A 21,214-nucleotide genomic window follows, 5' to 3' on the forward strand; every position below is an offset into this window, starting at 1 on the left:
TCCCAGAAATTTTATATATATGTGTGTGTGTGTGTGTGTGTGTGTGTGTGTGTGTGTGTGTGTGTGTGTGTGTGTGTGTGTGTGTGTGTGTGTGTGTGTTCGGATGTGTGGGTGGTTGTCTCCTGGCAGCAGTTCTAATCTTTTGAATGAATAGTTGTTTTCTACTGTCAGCTTAGTCCATGTGTGTGTCTCTGTGTGTGTCTGTGTATGTGTGTGGGTGTGTGGTGGTGAGTGGGGACTTGTTTTGTTTTGTCTCTTAGTCACTGCTATTGTTTGGTAAGCTGCCAGCACTCCATATGAAACAGCATGTACAGTTCACACTTACCCCCTGTTTGATATTTTGTTTGTTCTTAGTCTGCTTAATAAGCCAAGTGAGCAAACCTCTACATGTTTTTGGTACCAGCTAAAAGTATCTGTAACACTGTTTAGCAAAAACAGTCTAATTCTTACAAACCTGTGTAACAAAAAACTGTCTTTCTCTGACTTTTTCTTTAATCAGATTTTTGTGGATTTAAATCAGGCTACAATGTGCTATACACACACCTACAGTGAGGGTTCCTAACCCGTTTACATCTTCAGACTCACCAACACAGAAAAGACTAAAGAGCTCAGGTACATGATTGCTAACCTTTACAAGCCTGGAATGGAAAGAAAGAACATCAGCAGACAATGATGATAATAACAATCTGATAGCTACAAGCAAGGATTTTGTTACTGATCTCACAGTCACCAAGGAAATCATTGGCAACATTGGTTACACTGTTGTGATTTGAAACCCTTCAGTGACTGCAGAATACCCCTGATCAGGAGGGCCGACGTCCAGACCTGTCTGAAGTTTGCCGAGGAACATGTGAACGATTCTGGTGGGACTTACAAGAATGTAATGTGGTTAGATGAGACCAAAATTGACTTACATGGCATCAATCCACTGGTTGCATTTGGAGTGAAAAGAAGTGTGTGCCTACCAAGAACACCATCCCTACCATCAACTATGGTGGCACAAGCATTATGCTCCAAGGATGTTTTTCTGCCAAGGCTACAGGATGACTGCATCACACAGAGGGAAAGATGGAAAAATCTTGGAAAAGAATCTCCTTCACTCAGCCAGGGCACTGAAAATGCATCATGGGTGGGTCTTTCAGTTGGACAGTGATTCAAAGCATATGCCAAGACAACAGCGGAGTTCCTCAAGAAGAAGCACATTAACCCTGTAAAACCTGAACAATGAAAAAATGGCCAGAAAATGATCATTTTTTGAAAACTAAGTGTTTATTGAGCCCTCTGATAAATTAAAAAAAAAAGAAATATTAATTAGCATATACAAGATTTAATTTGTATCATATTTGCTATATCTGGTTCTTTTTTTTGCAACTCATTGCTTTGAAATGTATTGTGCAATTTATTTACTTTTTTCAGGGTGGGAAAAATTAAACTGATGATGTAGAAGTCAAAAACTCATGTATCAAATATAATACACTTGGTGTTAAATGGTCTTGGAGTGGAATAGGCAGTCTCTGAACCTTAACCTAAAGAGAGAGCTGAAGCTTTGTGTGTCCAAATGAAAGCCTAGAAGCATTAAGGATTTGGAAAAGATATGGAAAGAAGAGTGGTCAGAAATCTCAGCTCAAACCGGATATCCAACCATAAGAAATGTCTGGCGACTGTGTTTGCCAACAGCGGTTACTCCACCAAGTAATAAATGTGATCAAATACTTATTTCCCTTGATAAAATACGAATGATGTGTATTCATTCAAATGATTATTTTTCTTTGTTCTCTGATTGCTGAGATGTGGGACAACAATATAAAAAAAAAAAATTCAAAATTCTGATTGCTCAGGGTCAGGGTCACCAGTGATTACACTAGATCTGAAAGGGCTAAAATAGACCTACCATTGAAATTATAGAGAGCTCATTTCTTTGTAACATAAAATTATATATTCACTAGGGGTTCAGTCACTTATTGTGATGTGCCTCGCTGTCTTTACGGCATATGCCAGACAAACCCTCCAATTTGGACATTGGTTTCAACCTTTTCAGCGCCCCAGCATCCAACTGTAGGCTTTACAGGGGATATTCACTCATCACTCATGAGTGATGAGCTTGGAGTCTACATGACAAACCCTAGCAATATTCTGCTGCTCTAATATATCAGTCACTGTGACAGATTTTATATTACAACAGCATACTCTTCAAGATGTTTGGCTTTTCTCAAAGTGAGGATTCAGAAAAATATGTTTATTATGCAGTGTCATACCTGCAGATTGGTATTAAAAGAACTCAGCCACAGTGTTTAGTAGAAAATCTTAATGGATCCAAAAAAAAAAGCCTCATTATGATTTCACACAGTTTAATTCAGTATTCCACTGTAATTGCTGCTCCTGTACCCCAGAGTGTTACACTTTGAGTTTCCTTGTCAGACTGAAAGAACTGCTCAGGTCCTAGGTGGACAAGATGACAGCTTCCCGCTCTGTGTCAGTCATAGGTGAGGTGTGGACGGAAGTGTAGGAAAAAGCGAGAATCAGTTGCTCTATCGAGAGAGAGAGAGCAGAGGAGAAATCCCTTGCTCACTCACTCCCACACCTTTTTCTCATGCTGTATTCTGGCTCTGGTACCCCACGCTGCAGCAGTAAGACTCCAGAAAGCAGTGAGTGACGCCACAGTTTTCTCACTGTCTTTTCTCACTTTTCCTCAGAGACAGCTCTTTTCAAATTCTTTGTTTTCCTTTTGTTTTCTGTAGGACAACAGTCAGGGGAAAGACGCACCATTCGGTCAAAAGCTTTTATTTTTCTTTTCTTTAAATCTGTGCCATGAAGAAGGAAGCCTGTTGAGTTGAATCTGTGCTGACCAGGACTGTGAAAATTGTCTCAGTCGAGTTTGAGTGTATCATCACTTTTAATCTCTTCGAGCACTGGCTGTTATTGTACTGTAGCTCTCAGATTTCTGATTATGGACTGCATGTTTTCAAAATGGATTGAGGTGGATCTGTGATGTAGATCCGTCCTCGTCCCCATCTCTTTTCTTTTACTGAAGAAACTCTTATGGACAAACAGTTAACATCAACCAATTTATTTTCCTCATATGCTGCCATGTTGGCCAGAATCTTCATTCCCAAGAAGCACCGGCAGCGCTTCGACGATACCGTCTCCCAGAACGTGATCAACCGGCTCTGTCGCAGCAAGAGCATCAGCGAGCCACATGGCAGAATCCGCCGCAGTCGGAGCGAGGATCACTCCGATCGCCACCGCGGGTCCAAACGGGCCAGCTCGGTGCCAAGGGATGGCGAACCCGGAGGGAGGGGTGAAGCGGAGAGAGAGAGGGGCTTAAGGAAGTCCATCTCAGGGATGCCCGTGCATCCCCCCATTGGACCCAATCAGAGGTAAGTGCACATACCAAACGCAAGAGGTTTCATAAGTGTCTTTGCTCTGTTTTAAGTGTTGTTTACTGTGGGAATTTAAGCTGCTAACAGCTTAGTGTTAAATCATAATTCAAGAGCCAAGAAGTCCCTTTTTTGTTCAGATACTTTGTTTTAAAAAATGCAGGTGAACCCTGGGACAGCCTGTGTCTTTTTGTCTCTTCTGCTGTGCTAAAGCTCCTCTGTTCCTCAGAGTCTTAACAAAGCTGCACTTAGAAAATCTCAAGTCTGTGTATGTATGAAGGTGTTCATGCACCAAAAAACAAACACTGTAACTCCTTAAATATGAAACTACCCTCTGCTTGGTTGTTTCTTGGCAACCATCCAACATGTTGTAGACCGCCTGACCATTTGACATGTCACATCCACCCACTAACACGCTGATTACATGACTGTCCAGTTAATAAGACCACAGTGGACATGATGCAGAACAGGACTGTGGCAGTAACTAATTAAATCCCAAGCTCTGTTTTCATCAATATGAGGGTCAAAAATGTGCGGCTGTTAATGTCAAGCATGATCGTACTGTTAATAGGACGTGAGCTAATTATGTTAAACGGGCATCCTGTGTGGTACAGTCAGTAAGAAGTTGTGCTGCATGCTGGTGCTTTCCATGCACTGAATAAACCCAAAGAGTGTTGTGTAACACTGTTGTGTCTCCACAGTAACCAGAAAGATTCATAGAGAAGCACAGACAGAGAGCGAGAGACAGAGAGTTAGTGGTAGGAACATAGAGAGAGAGATCTAGATATCAATAGAAAAAAGAGATGAACTGAAGTAGAAGTAAACAGATGGAGAGATAGAGATTGATGTATATAAGAATAGAGAGATGGGGAAAGAGATAGATAACAACAGAGTAGGATGACATAGAGGGCAAGAGAGGGAGAGTAGAGGTAATCAGAGAGATAAAAAGTGATAATAAGGTAATATAGATAATAATATATAGCGAGAGAGCTAGAGAAGGAAATAAATATAGATAAAATCTATAGGAACAAGAGAATTCAAGAAAACGCCTAACTTCATCACGGCTGAAAATTTACATGAGCTAAAGTGAGTCTCTGGATCTGGATTAGTTACGTTTTCCTGACCACATCAAGATGGTGTGTCCCAGTTTTCCTCATGTCCAGTTTTTCCTATCTCAATCCAGATTGACTGCGAAAGTTAAAGCATTGCTAAGTTAGGCCAAGCCATCCATAACTTTATTAATAATCCTGCCAGACAAACAAACCCATCACATAAGCTGCTTGGCAGAGGGGAAGAAACAGTGATAGATGGCTGAAAGTAAAGAGACAGAAATAGACACAGCGGGATAGGTAGCGATATTTAGATCGAGAGATGGAGAAAGGGATCGATAGAGAAGTAGGAAACAGACTGAGTGATGTTATGTCGACAACATATTTTTGGGATAAATCCACCCCCACGTGTTGTTGTACAAAATGTTCTGTTGAATATAGATACTCAAAATCAAGCACCATAGACCAACAATTGTCTTTTTTTTTAGTGTGTGCACAGTGTGTACAGCTGTTGATGTACCAGTAGACCGATTGATTCCTTTACAGTGTGCATTCAGGTGATGACATGTGAAATCATATACGAAGTGCTGCTGGTGTGGCCTGATGGGAATGAGGAGAGGCCTCAAGCAGCCTGATGGCCACAGACACTTAGTTTGTCGAGTGTGCTTAGGGCTGATGCTGTGAACTCTTTTTTTTCTATTTTATTTTTTTGCTGCGCAGCTCTCTCACACACATACACACACACACACACACACACACACACACACACACAGATGTTCAGCACCCAGTGTGCCTTTCTGCATTTAGCTTGTCTTACATAAGAGCGTGTAACCACGGCTATCAAAGAATAGATTTGTCTCTTTTCTCAGCCCCCTGTTGTCTTTTTTGCCTTCCTCCTGTTTATATACCAAAGCAGTGTTGCCTTTAGTTATCTCCATGGTAACGCTCCGCGGATAGACAGAACAAGCCTCATCTTTAATGTGCAGGGAGGTTCCACCGCATATTACTCCGGCTGGGGTGAATGAGAGCGAGGAGCATCGCATTCAGCAAAATGTCAAAGCTATTTTCTACATTGAACATGTCCCAATTTGTTTCTATGTAGGCCGGAAGCTTGTTGAATTAAAAAAAAAAAAAAACAACAATGTTTGGTATTCAAGCTGCACTGGTTTAGGGTACGTTTGAAAAATATCAGCTTGGATCGAAGCAAACAGAGCGTCATGTCTCTGCTTGTTCAGACTCCCACTTACAGGAAGTGACAAAAGCAAAAAAGAAGCACATGCAGGCTTGTAAACAGCAGTGAGTGAGTGCTCACTCCGGGGACAGCTGGGCTTCCCATTCATTCACAGCCATGAGTGCTGTTGAATGACGTCACAAGTAACACTGAGAATTCACCAGTCTGATTTTGCTTGGATTGATTGGCAACAATTTTAGTAAGTGGTTAACTGTATGATCAGAGAAATTCCAAATATTTTCTGCTACCAGCGTCTGCTTTTTCTTTCTTCTTTGTTTGGGTTTTAGATGAATGGATCAAAATAAATAAATAAATAAATAACCCATGGCTAAAAAAAATCACAGGTTACAGTTACTGTTAAATTTGGAAATTGTTAGTAGATTAATCAGTTAAAGATTTAAAAAGGTGACACAGAGGCTGCTTTCAGACTGTGATTTAATGCATTATATGCACATACAAGAAATTAGAAAATGCCACTCAATAGAGAGGGACTGCTGAAAGAGTTCAGGACAAAAAAAAAAATGCTTTGCACATAAATTACAGCCACTGGCACAAAATCACATGAATGCAGTATGCTTCACGTTGAATTTGTGTCATCGTCTTTGAAAACTGAAGGTCTTTCAACCTGGTGAATATGAACAGAAAAGTACAAAGCCTTTTTATTACGAATATTTACACCCAGAGGGAAAATGCAGTCGATATGGAGCAGCAAAGATTGTTTTAGAGTGCTATAACTCTGAATAATTTACCAATCTTACTTCCTGCCTGCGTCTCTTCCTCAGGATTGTTCGTGTCTACAGGGGGAAGAAGAACTTTGGCTTCACGCTGAGAGGTCACGCTCCCGTCTGCATCGACGCCGTTATCCCAGGTACTGCTTCTATAATAAAAACCAGTACAGTACAGTCCTGACTGACGCCTCCTCTCTTTGTGTGGCGCCGTACGCCGTTCTGTGTTGGCTGGTGAGCGGAGGGGCGCAGATGTATTTTTACGTGGGTGAGTCTGTTGTGGTGCCAGCCGCTCAGGGCTTAAGGTGATCAGGAGGTGTTTGTGTGTGTGACTGGTTGTGTAGCCGGAAGTGGACTTGTCTGACTCACCAATGAAATGTTAAGCGGAAAAGACTCAGAACAGGCTGCGCTGTGCAGTAGCAGGTACACCTGCTTTCAGTCAGAGCCACACACTGAGAGATATTTACGTGGGTTTGCTTGTCATAGATGTAGTTTTATTCTCTTTATAGAGTGTGTGTGTGTGTGGGGGGGGGGGTCAGTTGTACATCAAATCATGTTAAACACGTGATAGTGTTATGATCATTTATTTTATGTAGCTTGATAGACAATGAAGGGCAGCCTAATGCTTTGACAAAATTCAATTCAAAGACTGGAAACAAGATGTAACAACTTTGCTTTGGTACCAAAATGAGTCATCTCCTCCAGGGCTTATGTACCGACAGGTTTCATCTTTAATATTTAAATCATACCAATAACTGTAGGCTTGTGGTTTTGTGGGCAGTTAAATGCCAGAGAGTAATCCAGCCAGCCTAGCTGTTGATCTTCTTGTCTAACTCTGGCCAAAGAAGCAATTAGGCAGATTTCCCATTTGTCTTTATTCTTACTATAGAGTATTTCTACCAGCTGCCATACTTTAAAATGGTCTTCCCTTATAGACTTGCATCATAACATTAGATATAAAGCCATATTGTGTGACTCTCGTGAGGGGTTTTGCTTGCTTTATTAAAGCTAGCTTTTAAATATAATTGCCACTTAGAGCTTATGTGAAATATTCTTAATTACTTACTTAACTTTCCTGCAGTAAAAGGTTATTTAATTCACAGTTATTGCTTTCTGAAACAAAAGTAGCAGACAAGGGAGGCTGTGAAGCTACTGTTGAGGGATTTTGCCAGGTTCCTTGGTGAGGAAGGCGGTGTGCGTGTGCGTTGTGTGTGTGTGTGTTTGACGATGACGGCACCGCTCTCGCCCACCATCATCCCCCACCAACATGTGCTGAAGCAGCTAGAGCGGACTGACTCAGTGGGCCTTGTGGAGGTGGGTAGCATAGTTCTCATCGTGATCTGACCACAGATTCTTCACCGATAGCCCGGAAACCACAACCCTGCACATGCATCATTTCCCCATTAAGAGTTTATTGCATTCAAACTTTGGGTTAAAAAAGAAAAAAGAAAACAAAAAAAAAAATGACATGACAGCTCCTCATCTGCAGTGTGCTGACAGATGAGGAGGCGATGGGTACAGTGCAGTCAGAACTTATTCCATCAGGGATTGTTTTGACAGCACTGTTTCCTTACGTAATAAGATTTAGCATGGAGCTCATCTTGTTTGTTGATGGGCTTTGTTGGATTTCATACACAGATTGACAGCATCACATTAGTCACCATCTCTCCCCGTTGTGCCCGTCTGTTCTGTGCACCTTGTTAGCTGGAAGGGTTGTGCCAGGATCCTTTTTTTTTTTTCTTCCAGTCTCTGATTGATGTTCGATTTTTCTGCCATCTTTGTCCACCTCTCAGATAGTCCCGCTGAGGAATGTGGACTGAAACCAGGCGACCGCATCCTTTTCCTCAACGGACTGGACATGAGGTTTGTCTTTAATGGAAATTATTATTAGCAGCAGTAGTAGTTAGTAGTATTTTGTCTTTTCCTGCTGTCCAAGTCCTTGACCTTAAACAGTATATTTAGACATCAGCACTTGTTTTTCTCCAGGAGAAGCCATCTGCTGCCATTTATTCTATCCCAGTCTGAAAAAAAGCTCTCACACAGCCAGATAATCTATCACAAACACATAACGCTTCTTTTTTTTTTCTGACGTAGATTCTCTTTCATATTTTCACAAACACATGATGCTTCTATTTTTTTTTCTGCTGTAGATTCTCCTTTTTTTTCATCACAGAAACTTTTGTGCACTGGGTCAGTACTCCTCAGGAGAAAATGGAAATCTCAGAGTTGGATTAAAGTGCCAATAATAACTTTAAAAAAAAAATGATCATGTCTCGCTCTTGATTGCATCAGAATAGAAGTATAATTTATGCAGCCAATAAAGTCTACAACTGCAAGACCATAGGCTTTAGTAGCCTTTCATCTCATCCTTCACTTTTTATCTGCAAAAACAAATCTCAACAAAATACAAAAAAAATATCAAAGTCTGTCCGTTATGAAAAAAATTACATATTCAAACTCTTTTTTGGTTATCAGGCTCTTTACTGTGATGCATATCGACAACAAATATGCATCACAGAGAACACAAAGGACGCTAGACATGCTTGAGTGCTGTCTGTAAGAGAGTTGTGTTTGTTGCTTTTAGCTGTTTATAGGATTAGTTCCTCTGAGTATCTAAAATATCTGCAGCTTCACAAAGAGACCTAAAACAACAGGATCCATATGAGCATCCCCAAAGTGAGAGAGTCGTCTGCATTTCCACAAATTGCACAGCAGCAGTAACTTTATTGATCAGTCAGAGCTGTTTATTATTTCCAACAAAAGACAAGACCTCTCAGAACCTCAAGTCATTCATTTCTACAACTCGCAACACAAAGTGACGACCTTACCATTAAATCATTTGTTAGACAGTGACATCTTCAGGCTGGATCCTGAACTCATTTTACCCTTAAATTCAATCTCAAGATTCACAGAAGTGTTGAAGTGTTATTATGTTGTTCAGGGATGTGTACCATAACTATATATAGTATTTGACTTCTCTGATCTTTAGTAACTAACAAACCATGGCAACAAGTAGCCTGGTAGCCTGTAGTTATCTTTAATTATTTATATTTAATTATCTTTGTTCATGGGCAGAATTTTTGGTGTTTTAAAAATCAGGAAATCATTAAACACACACACACAAATAAAATTTTTATCAATAACAATAACATCAGATTTGAGATGGTAGTTGTAAATACCTGGAGAATTACAGTGTTGTGCATTTTTACCCTCCTCACATATACCAGCATGCTGTCTCCTGCACATTTTAAAGGGTCGGTTCAGTGAAATGACTAAAACTTTTCTGTGGTAGACTTTTGATCCTCCAAACCTCTCTCCCACCGTCACCACTGCTATCTCACTCCAACTTAATCCAGTTTAGAGCTACCATCTCATCCATCATTTAAAACCGACAAGCACAGTTTGCTAATGAGAAAAGAATACAGTTATATGAAAAAGTCTTGAGTCACCCCTCATTTCTTTTTATTTTGCTTCTAAGGAGCCAGACCATCTTAGATTTTTTTTTTTTTTTAAGTGGTCTTGTTTTTTTTTTTCTTTTGTTAACGGTGATCGATGAATCATTCAAGCATAAAAAGCAGACCTAACTGAAGGGATGAATCAGTGTTGTGTCTACACATAACAGACTACTTAACAAAGAACCAGTTTTAAAGTGTATCTTTAGGCAGTTTGTTATAAGTGGCCTGTTACAAAAACAGATAACTTCAGTGGAATCTATAAAAAATGCCAAACATAACACAGTTTGACGGGCATAAAAATATATTTTTGCATCAACAAGCTGGAGGACAAAAAAGAAGTAGCAGAACTATCTGCAGTAGATGAACAGTATCTGGAAGTCATGTCTTTACAAAATGGGAAAACTGGCCCTTCAGTTGATCCATGTGCTTCAATGAAGCCTCATCAGAAATGGTCTCAGTGGAAGGGTGGCTCCTGGCAAGACGCCATTCTTAAGGAAGGGAAACAGGGAGAAAAGGATGAGGTATGCCACATTACACAAGAACAGGACTGAAAATCAGTGGCAACAGGTCTGAAGTGATGAATTCAAATTTCAATCCAATTCAATAGAATTACATAGAAGAATTTGCTATTCTAATGGCACTTGGATAGAAAGTGGTTACAAAGCCTGGAAGTGCGAGTCCTCATAGCCCTGTATCATCTCCCAGAGGGCAGCAGTGTGAAGTGCTTGTGCCCTGGGTGAAAGGAGTCCTTAATTATGTTTGTGGCCCTGCATAGACAGCGGCTATTACACAGGTCCTCAAGTGCTTGTAGCTGTGTGCCAGTCATGTTTTGGGCCAACTTGATGACCCTCTGGAGAGCCTTTTTATCAACAGCTGTGGAGCTGGAAAACCACACTAGCATGCCATAAGAAAGGATGCTCTCAATGCAGCAATGGTAAAAAGAAATAAGCAGGTCCTTGCACAGATTGGTCTTTTTAAGTTTCCTCAGAAAGTATAGTCGCTGCTGTGCTTTCTTCACAAGTTTAGTGATGTTATGAGGCCACGTGAGGTGTGATGTACATGTGTGATTTACATGCCCACGAATTTAAAGAAAGGCACTCTCTCCACACCTTCTCCTTTGATGTATAGTGGAGCTGGATCCTGGATCCTGTTTTTTGAAGCTAACTATCATCTCCTTAGTTTTGGAGATGTTGAGTGTCAGGTTGTTTGTGGTGTATCATTCAGTCAGCCTGCAGACTTCATCCCTGTAGTCAGTCTCATCTCTGTTCTGTATCAGTCTGAGCACAGTGGTGTCATCTGTGAACTTAATTATGGTGTTAGTGGCATGAATAGGTGTACAGTTACATGTTTAAAGGACAAACAGGAGAGGACTCAGCACACAGTGCAGGCCACCCAATGCCGAGTGTTAGGGAGGGAGAGTGGTGGTTCTCAAGCCTGACTGTCTGTGACCGGTTAGTTTAAAAGTCCTTAATCCACCAGCGTGTGTGCTGGTTCACACCCAAGTCTAACAACTTTGTCTCCAGTCTGCTGGGGATGATTGTATTAAACGCAGAAATAAAGTCCAAGAACAGTAGCCTCACACATGTTCCAGATGAGACGGTGCCTCATAAATCGTGTTTCCATTCATATTTGCACACATTTTCCATTTTTTAGCGAACTATAAAGATTTTTTTATTGGATATTTGGATGCGATCAGATCCCAAAATTTTCAAGTGATGATATGTCCAAGAAAAGTGAGTTCTTACAGCTCATCCTGAGGGGTGTGTGAATGAAGCAACACCGTCACACACCTTGACATGTGTGCAGGTGCGGTATGTACGCATGGGCTGACGAACGTGATCGCAGCCTTTATGTAAACTGAACTTTTCTCGTGGGAGTCACTGTAGTTCGTCTGTGGACTTGACAGCTTCTTGACCTTCTGCCTCGTGAGTGAGTGTGGGAGTGCAGATAAGAAATTCAGCATCTGAATTTGAACTGCACCTATATGAACTTGGCAAACACAGTATACCAAGCAGTACATCAGACAATATTTCCACGTGAAGAAACAGTGTTACTCAGCCTGCCACCCTGATAACCATGTGAAAGAAGAATTGCAGAACCTTCTCCCATGCTGCTTGATGTACCGATTTGATTGGCGCTGTATAATTTTGCTGCTCTCCCTGATAACATGGTGCAGCAGCCGTAGGAGGTGATCAGGAAAACAGTGGGAGGTGCTCACCAGAAAGAAGGAGAAAAGAAAGTATGAGATATTTGGGAGTTTCAGTCTAGTGTTTACAAAGCGAACATAGGCTGTCTATAACAATGTGGAAAATTAGAAACTATTTTTTTTTTGCAGTCCTCATCCCTGTACATTGAAAAAATATGTCTAATTGCATATTTTAATACTAAGGTGAAAAGTTTGCTGAAACCTTGCGGTACATGATGATCATGGCTTAGATTTGGATTTATCTTGACCATATATACATCACATAAAGAACAAGATGTTCTCACCTGCTGTACAAAAATATAGAAGTAAGTGTGGGAAGCTCCTTGTGGCTTACAAAATGTCCTAGAGCAGTAGCAATGTTTCTGGGCAGACTGAAGCCAAAAGAATCAACTTTTTTTATAAAATTCTGTTCATTTGTATTTATTTCTCAGATAAAAGTAGATAAATCTTGTTAAATGTAGATTGGACAACTGTTTATGTGTGTTTGCTTGTATATTTTTCAATTATGTCTGTAAAATTAATTTGTTTTCTCAGAAATTGAACAACTTTTCTTCTTTCCCAGTATTAATATTACATAATCTAACACAGTGATCCTATTGGTTCATACAAGCTTGCTATAGATTACATTGCTCCAGTCAGTTTATTGCACAGCTGAAAGCCATCATCTTTGCGTCACTTGGTTTGCTCACTTTGTTTTTCCCCTTGCTGTAGGAACTGCTCCCATGAAAAGGTGGTGTCTATGCTGCAGGGCAGCGGAGCAGTGCCCACTCTTTTAGTGGAGGAGGGTCCCTCTGACTTTTCTTCAGATCAAACTGACCCAGAGGAATCCTCTAGTCTGGCCCCCACCACGATACCACGCTCTAGGTTAGTACACCGAAAATCTGAAAAATGAAAAAGCATAATGAAGGAGAAGCATTACTTAAGTATGAATGGAAAAAACAATGGTAGGTTTCCTCTGTGCCTGCTATACAGGTCTCCAGGTCTCAGTTCTCTCCAGTGGGTTGCAGAGATTCTTCCACCGAGCATCAAAGTCCACGGGCGGACTTTCAGCCAGCAGCTGGAGCACCTGCTGACCATCCAGGAGAGATACAGTGTCTGCAAGGCATTAGAGACCTTCTTCCAACACAGGTCAGTGAGGGGAGGGACAGAGAGCAGAGGATTTGTAGGGTTATAGAGGAATCTGTTCACAAAAGCAGAGAGAGAGTATTGAGGGATAGATGAAACATGCAGGTTGGCAGGAGTATAGCTTTAAAGAGACAGATACCTTAAGTGGGTTTGTAGCTGAAAACACTGTAGATTCATTGCTGCATTACTAATATAATTAAGAAATAATTCTCTCTCTCAGATGAGTTTATTTCGGTTGCCAGCTCAAAATGATGCTTCCAGCATCTGCCACACTCTCTGTGGTAAGACTGTGTTAACTAGCTAACGTATACTGACATATATACAAATAAGAAAAGTAGCTGTTACTTTGGACACTCTATTTTTACCATACTTTATATATATAAGAGAGAAGGTGAAAAGAGATGCATATAGCTAAGAAGTTATACCTTCCGTTAGGCTATGATAATATTTCCTAAAGGATAAAGGGATAGAGAGAATGAATTAGCTCTGCAGATTATGCAAATATGTGATGCAGCAGGATTAAAATACCAGTTTTATTCATCTGTATATGCATAGCGTGTACACCCAGCAACATAAATTATACCATAAGTGACATCTTTATTATCCTCCCACCTTTTAATTGCTCTTTTCCCGTATCTCCTTCTGAGCTGTATATGTCGCTGCAGATGCAGGGAATATAAACTAAATCCTTCCACTGAATGATAGTCAGCAGTAAGCAGGAGTCATATAAAGATGATGTGTATGAATGTGGTGTGTGTGTGTCTGCAGGAACGTGGACACTCTGATCGTGGACGTGTTTCCAGTGTTGGACACTCCAGCCAAACAGCTGATCTGGAAGTTCATCTACCAGCTACTGACCTATGACGAACAGGAGCGCTGCCAGAGCAAACTGTCCCGCTTCCTTGGCTACAAGAGCAACGGTGAGGGGACACAATAAGGGGATTTTCTGCATTTGAGAAAAAAAAACATTAGCAATAAATTTATTAGGAACCAGCAAACAAGTGAGTAGTTTCATTGATTATTATGACTGTGTCCTGTTGTTGCATTTCACTCCGCAAGAACTGATCATTATAAACTTTAGTTTAATAGTATGCACTTTGAGGATGTGTTTTTCTTATTTTAAATCTGACCCTGAGTGTGTGTGTGTGTGTTTTGCAGCATTACTGGAGCCTGACAGCGGTCCGGAGCACCATCGACGCAGCAGCTCTATGCGTGTGACAGGGACGTCGTACCGCAACAACATCCGAGAGAGGAGCTCAGATGACTGCATCATCGGGACTCACTTAGGAATGGGTACGCTGTGCACGACAACATCCCAGAGGGATAAACCTACTGAACAAGGTTCTGTTGTTCTTTTAAACCCCAAGGTTTAAAGAGCCTTCCAGCTCCATTCTGCAACATAACTTCAACATTCAGCTCGATGCAACAACATAGCCACTTCCAGCGCTTTATCTTGTTGTCAGGCAACTACTCTTTGATGTAAAAGCTCTAATAACCCATTCTACAGTGTGGCGACAGCTGGAAGACAAAGTTAGCAATTAACAATATAGCCAGTGAAGATGAAGGTTTTTTTTCTCTCTCGGGAGCCAAAAAGTAAGACTGAGTGGGGAATGTTGCTTCGTCACCGCTTGATGAACTTAAATGGTGTAACAAGGTTGTTTGCCCCAGGTGGCTAAAACAAAATGTTACTGCAGGTTTAACAAAAACTGTAAAGCAAAAGGGATCTAAATAGCTTTGTTATTGTTAATAAGCTGTGTGCTTATCTCCGTCTCATAATTCATTCAGTGCTCTCATTATTATAGCATTGTTTTTCAGGGGGGTTTGGACATATAAAAAACTGGATATACAAGAAAAATCAAGTTTGAGACAATAAATGAGCATTCTTTTTGCAGTTACTGCAACTTCCCATTGATCCAAGTCTTATTAGAGATAAGTAATGAGGGTGTTTTTCCAGGTGGGAATGTGTGTAATTGTATGAACTCCCAGTGGACTGCTACTGACAAAAGATGTGTGCAAAGCAAATCCTCTGCTAACAAATGAAGGCTCCTTAATAGTCATCACCAGCTCATACATTACATCCATTTCTCAGCTGCCTTTGCTTTTAAAAACTTTCCCAAGCTCTCAGTTTGAAGTGGTGTTTATTTCCAGCTGAGGCTCTTTCAGGCTTCAGGTATTACCTTTTCCCAGTTTTCCATTACCATTGCTAACCCCTGTTCCAGGAGCTGAGCTTTTGCTCCTCTGCGCTGTTCTGCTCTGCTTCATCCACTCTCCTCACCAGGCTGGAGGTGGATGGTGGATGAACACGTGTCACTGTTCATGCTTTATTGTGCTTTAGGAATTCATATCGATGAATCTGGGAGCCCGGAGGAGAGGCAGTCAGGAGATGGGACCTCCTTCCCCGAGTCCCCTGACCTCAATCATGTAGGTATACCTGCAGCTTTCCCGCGCCTTGCTCCTCAGCAACTGGCATTTGTGGATGCTAGTTATGTTTCCTGTGCTTTCTGGTCTCACTTTATTTGAAGGTCTGCTGATAATTACTGCAGTTAAAGATGTGATATTCAATCAGATCCGAGACCAGGGCTAATCTGTGATTTGCACATTTATCGAAAACGTTAATAAGCAGCAGACCTTCAAAGAAAATGTACCCAGCCAATGTGTGCTAATGAGATGATCATGCCTTCATCTATAGATGACAGGTGTGTATACGGAGCTGGAGAACGTGTACGCAGGAAAGAGTGTGCCTCCACTGCAGTGTGGCTCCTCACCAGAGCCTGAGAGCCCTCTCTCTCCCCTCACACTTCCCACCCTCACAGGTATTCTGGGTCTGACACACACGCCTAAAACCTCACCTATCCACATGCTTTCATCTATTGTTTCAAGCCACCAAGTTCCAATATTTGCATAATGACCAGTTAAAATAAGATGTATAATGATGGAAACTCTTTAATTTTGGAACTTGGTGGCACGTGACCCATGCCATGTTTACATTATGATGAGATTTGGGGGGTATGGTGAACAATGTGTCCTTATAGCTGTCAAACAGGCAGAATCGCTTCTAAAAAAAAATTTAGAATGATTCTTTTCTTTGCCTGTCTGATTTGAATATGGCATGACAACCACTTACCAATTCAGATCTCACAGCCTACATGTGCACATAAGCTTGCAGTTTACCTTTTTTCTTTGCAATGGTTACCTCAGAAGAAATAATCCTCCAGATGACAACATGGCCAAGAATATCAGATATTTTCTATAAGGAATAATTCTCAGAGCATGATGGTCTCAATAGAAATAGAGGCTGTCATCTTTAATGTCCCTCTCTACAGGTAATCGTAAATCTGGCCTGTCCCTGTCCTGGAAAGAGCCTCTCCCCACTCCTGTGTATGAAATCCACCACCAAAGCAGCATAGACTCCAATCCTTATGTCAGCCTGGAGAGCCCCCCGGCCTCCCCTCAACCCTCAGACAGCTGTCCCAACACGCTGACCCGCCGCAAAAAGCTGTTTACCTTCTCCCGGCCACCTCGCAGCAGAGACACAGACAAGTTCCTGGACTCCCTGAGCGAGCAGCTGGGCCACCGGGTCACGCTGGTGGATGACTTTGTGCACGGGGAGAACGACTATGAGGAGGTGAGTAAGAACAGTGGACCACAAGCTTGCAGCATTATTGCTTCTTAATTGATTAATTGATTGATAGAAGTGAATTTTGGTTATTCCACCACTGAACTGCTAACTGTGAGAGGCAGATAGTGCTACTTCTCTTTTTATCTGTTATTGGGCCTTAAAATAATAGTCACCAGTCCAAAGAAGCCAGGAGAAGCCAATTAAGGGCTTAGCTAAAACTGAATGTTTGATTTTGATGTCTCATTTAGCTTTTGCAGATAATGCTTTGCTGTCAGAATCAACAAAGTTGCAAAACATGTACATCATCCAAGCAGGTCCTAAAAAGTGATGACACAAAGGAGTGGCCACCCCACACAACCTTAAGAGGGCTATGTACATACTAATAGAACTGGAGTTATGAGCCCATCCAGTGACTGTCCAGTTTCCTAGCAGAACTTCTTTGTAGAACTATTTCTTCAGGGCTGTTGTTCCCACATTGGCACAATTTTTACAAAAATGTTGCATTAACTGTTTAGAAATCGCAGCCATTTTTATACATAGTCCCCAATTTTCAAAATGAACTGGACAAACTAACATCATTTCAAATATAAGGATTGTTTCTAAATCCTTTGCTGTCAATGACTGCCTGAAGTCTAGAACCCACGGACATGGTCCAACGATTTATGAAGCTAACTGTAAGAGTGAGTGACTTACTGTTCAGCCTACAGCAGCCTATGCAGGAAGTTTGGAGAAGCTAGCGTCTCTAAATTTTACAAATATAAAATCTCCATGGATTGAACATTTGAATACAAATAAACAGACAACCTCTTTGCAGTTTCTCAGTGGTTTAGCAAGCAACCTATATGATAGTGGTCTAAATGATTATTATCTGTATTTTATGTTTAAAGCTACTACATTTATTACTTTTAAGTTTTGCAGTACTTGTAATATGTTAGTAGACTTACTATAATAAAAAGGTAATGTTGTTCATACCTTCACTGCCACAATATTGATTGGGCCAGACAACAAAATGTCATGCTGTCTGACTCAGTTGCACAGAATGGATGCTGCAGCAGTGCGGACGAATGTTAGACTGCAGGGATCTTGTTATATGTAGCATTATGAGCAGAAAATGTGTTGTTTGTGCGTTTGCTTATGAATAAACAGTAAGCAAGTTCAACGTTTCGAGAAGGAATAACATTGTAGTGTTGCATGTTTACATTAGAGCACCTCTAATGTACGCTACAATGAACACTTGTGTCACATGAACAGATATATCAAGGTGGTTGTCATGGTTTCAGAAGAAGAATTGTGCCTGTAAGTAAAATAATACTCAGTTATACCATAGAGTTTAATCATATCTGCATATTTCTGCTTAGAAATCTGTGTTTAGAATAAGGCACTGGCTGATTTTTATAGCTGTCTCAGGGTTGTTTTGTATTCATATTATTTCAATAGTTTTTTATAGAGCTCTGGAGATATTTAAGTGCATGGGTTTTAAATTCTGTTTACTCTTTATTTTGCTTTTTAGATATTTTCTGTTCTAAAAGTCAAAAGGAAAAAAGTAGAATTTCAGGACTTTTGGACTTAATATAAAGTGTGATCCAAATATTCTGGGACTGCACCAATAAAAAAAAGTTAAAGAGCAAACTGATTTGAATTTGGATAGTTTCCCCTTCAAGGTTGCACCCTTGTGCACCTCTGGATTGATTCTAGCACTGCTGCTTTTTTGAGATCACTCCTTGAAAGTTATCTTCTGGGTGCCTGGGTGGCTTAGTGGTGAAGCTGGCGACCACATACACACGCCGCGTTACTGTGCGGTCGGCGTGGGTTCGTGTCCCAGCCCGGCGCCGATTTGCCCGCGTGTCTTCCCCTGTATCTTTCCCCCATTTCCTGTCTCTCTCCACTGTCATAAAAAGCTGCTGTGGCCAAAAATGGAAAAAAAAAAAAAAAAGTTATTTCTCACCACCTGTGCCAAAGTGGTGGCTCTTTAACTTAAACTTTTAGGGAAAAGGACAAAGTTGCAGTGAGCCAAATCTGCATAGAGGGCACAAGTTATAGTAGAAATACACGTTAACAGTCTGACCTGGACCTGGAGTCTGACCTTGCTGAGCATGCTTTTGAGCTTGAACACTATGTATTGGCAACTGTTTCTTGGTGGTAACTGGAGACCCACCTCTCACCAGCAGGGATATTTCAGGACATTAAAGTTGGGTCAGTTTGACACAGAAGTTCACATTGCCTCTTTGCGGAAGTTTGTGGTCCAGATAGACCACAAATAGATGAAAGGGACTAAAAATAGCAGCAGTGCTAGAAATGGTCCAGAAGTGCACAAGGACACAACATTTAAGGGAAGATTGGCCAGATTTATATCAGGTAAGTGGTTTGGAGTTCCAAAACATTTTGATCGCACCTTGTGTTGCTTTTTCTGTTCAAATATAAACAGGCAGTAAAGTAAGTTTCAGTACAACAGTGCAAGCAAAAGTATAAAACCATAATAAACTTAGTATTAATCCAGGAATCAGCTTGATAAGTAAAAGTAGAAAACTTAGAAGTGCTGTAATGTATTTTGTCATTTAAATTCAGCTGTTAATTAAGTGGAGGTGAAATGTGGTTATCGGGTCTGATGGTGCATTTCTCCTCCGTCCAGATGAGCTTCCAGGAGGACCAGGAAATCGGCTTCATGCCTCGGCAGCTCAGCAGCGGCAGCAGCGAGGATCACAGCAGCAGCGACGAGGCCTCCTCTCCCTGCTACTCTTCTGGATCCGAACCAATCCCACCACCTCCCACCCAAAGCCCCCCACCTCCTCCACCCTTGCAGGCTCTGATACCCCCTCCGGTTCCTTTTACTGACCCTCTCCCGCCAGTACGCTTCTCACCAGAGCATGTTCCCCGCAGCCGTATGCCCTTCCAACCACACCACCCCATCATCCCTCCTCCTCCACCTCCTCCGAGGACCATCCTGTCTAGCCGCTCTCCTCTGCACAAAAAGCTCCCAACCAGAGACGAAACAGAGAAAACTCACCAGCGCTTCCAACCCACTATCCGCCTCGGCCACACCACCCTGACCTCTACCACCACCCTGCGCTCTCGCCCCAGCTACCTCCCACGGCAGTTCAGCCAGCCCCAGCCTATCCATCAACCCTCTCCCCAACCCGCCCCACAGCTGCTGAGGCCGAGCCAGCTTGTCCTGCAGAGGCACCACCAGCTCCACCACCAACACAGCTACCAGGGCCCACTGCCGCCGTCCCTTCAGGAACATAGCCCATCCCAGTGTCAGAGCCATGGCCATGCAGGCTCCTCACTGCACCCACAGCCCTCTCACTCCACCCTCCCCAGTCACATGAAGACCTTGGAAACCACAAGGCAGGAACACCAATCACAACAGGTAACATCTGCATTTAGGCTTCTTTGTTTTGGGGTTTTTCTCTTTCTTTTGTACTTTTTTCCTACCTGAAGTACAATTGAGACATCAGCAGATACAAAAATAGAAAATTTAAACATGCAGATGTTCACTGCAACAATGCTGCAACCAAGAGCGCTTCGCAACAGAAGTGCAAACGGGCACGTTAATGCTCTGGTGCTAAGCAGTGCACAGTATGGCCATGCAAATGGAAGACTTTGATTTCAGGTAACAGAAAATATTCTGCATCTTTTGCTTCATTTTAACTTTTAAGCATCGCCCGTGTTTTCCAGGAGCCAGTTTAGGACAGCAGCTGATAGCTCAGCTGATATCTTCCTATGAATCCAAGTGGGAAAACTCATATAATACTTGGTATTTAATCTGCTTTACCCTGTCCACAGTTACTGTGTGCTGTACAAGAACTATGGGAATATGATTCAGTAGTGAGAACTGCTGTCTGTGTATTGAACTAGAACACTATGGTGTTAAGTAACTGTTTTTCATCTTCAAGGCTCCACCCCCGCCTCCTCCACCGTTGCCTCCACCTTGTGACCCACCTCCACTGCCCAAGCCAGGCCAGAAAGCCTCAGACACCAACCACATGAGTGTAAAGAGGCTGCGCTGGGAGCAGGTGGAGAACTCTGAGGGAACAATATGGGGTCAGGTGAGTGGTGATCTCCAGTTCTCTTGCATTACCTTGTGGTTAGAGGCTGTGTATGGATATATATATGGCTCTGTCAGTTAAAAACAAAAAAAGCGTGTGAATCTTCCCACTTGGGCTGTGAGTTTTCTCACTACTCCTACATATCTCCATCCATATTTGGAAAGACCTCCTTATGTGTCTCTGATGAGTCATCAAGGCAACAATGTTGTTTTTGTAAACAGAGTCTGTGCCACTTTATCTGCTTTTAGATGTTTAGATGTTAAAATGTCGGGCCTTTCTGATCCCAACGTATAATCCTATTGGACATGAACAAAATCTGAACTCTGTCTATAAAAGATTGTTAGAAGGCTGATTCTGATTGTTCCTTTGGGAGAGTATAGT

General features: G+C 41.7%; 1 protein-coding gene across 1 annotated transcript in view; it reads left to right on the forward strand.

Annotated features, from left to right (window-relative positions):
• Positions 1-21,214, forward strand: part of grid2ipb (glutamate receptor, ionotropic, delta 2 (Grid2) interacting protein, b) — a 42,759-nt gene that overhangs the window by 12,457 nt on the left and 9,088 nt on the right. Inside the window, exons 3-14 of the mRNA XM_030754283.1 lie at positions 3,099-3,377; positions 6,440-6,525; positions 8,176-8,245; positions 12,755-12,907; positions 13,016-13,171; positions 13,937-14,088; positions 14,327-14,461; positions 15,504-15,589; positions 15,858-15,981; positions 16,492-16,793; positions 19,417-20,154; positions 20,681-20,833. Of these exons, the coding sequence (XP_030610143.1) occupies positions 3,099-3,377; positions 6,440-6,525; positions 8,176-8,245; positions 12,755-12,907; positions 13,016-13,171; positions 13,937-14,088; positions 14,327-14,461; positions 15,504-15,589; positions 15,858-15,981; positions 16,492-16,793; positions 19,417-20,154; positions 20,681-20,833 (2,434 nt within the window). The remainder of the gene's footprint in view (positions 1-3,098; positions 3,378-6,439; positions 6,526-8,175; positions 8,246-12,754; positions 12,908-13,015; positions 13,172-13,936; positions 14,089-14,326; positions 14,462-15,503; positions 15,590-15,857; positions 15,982-16,491; positions 16,794-19,416; positions 20,155-20,680; positions 20,834-21,214) is intronic.

This window comes from Archocentrus centrarchus, chromosome 19 (genome assembly GCF_007364275.1).
Source record: "Archocentrus centrarchus isolate MPI-CPG fArcCen1 chromosome 19, fArcCen1, whole genome shotgun sequence".
NCBI lineage: Eukaryota > Metazoa > Chordata > Actinopteri > Cichliformes > Cichlidae > Archocentrus > Archocentrus centrarchus.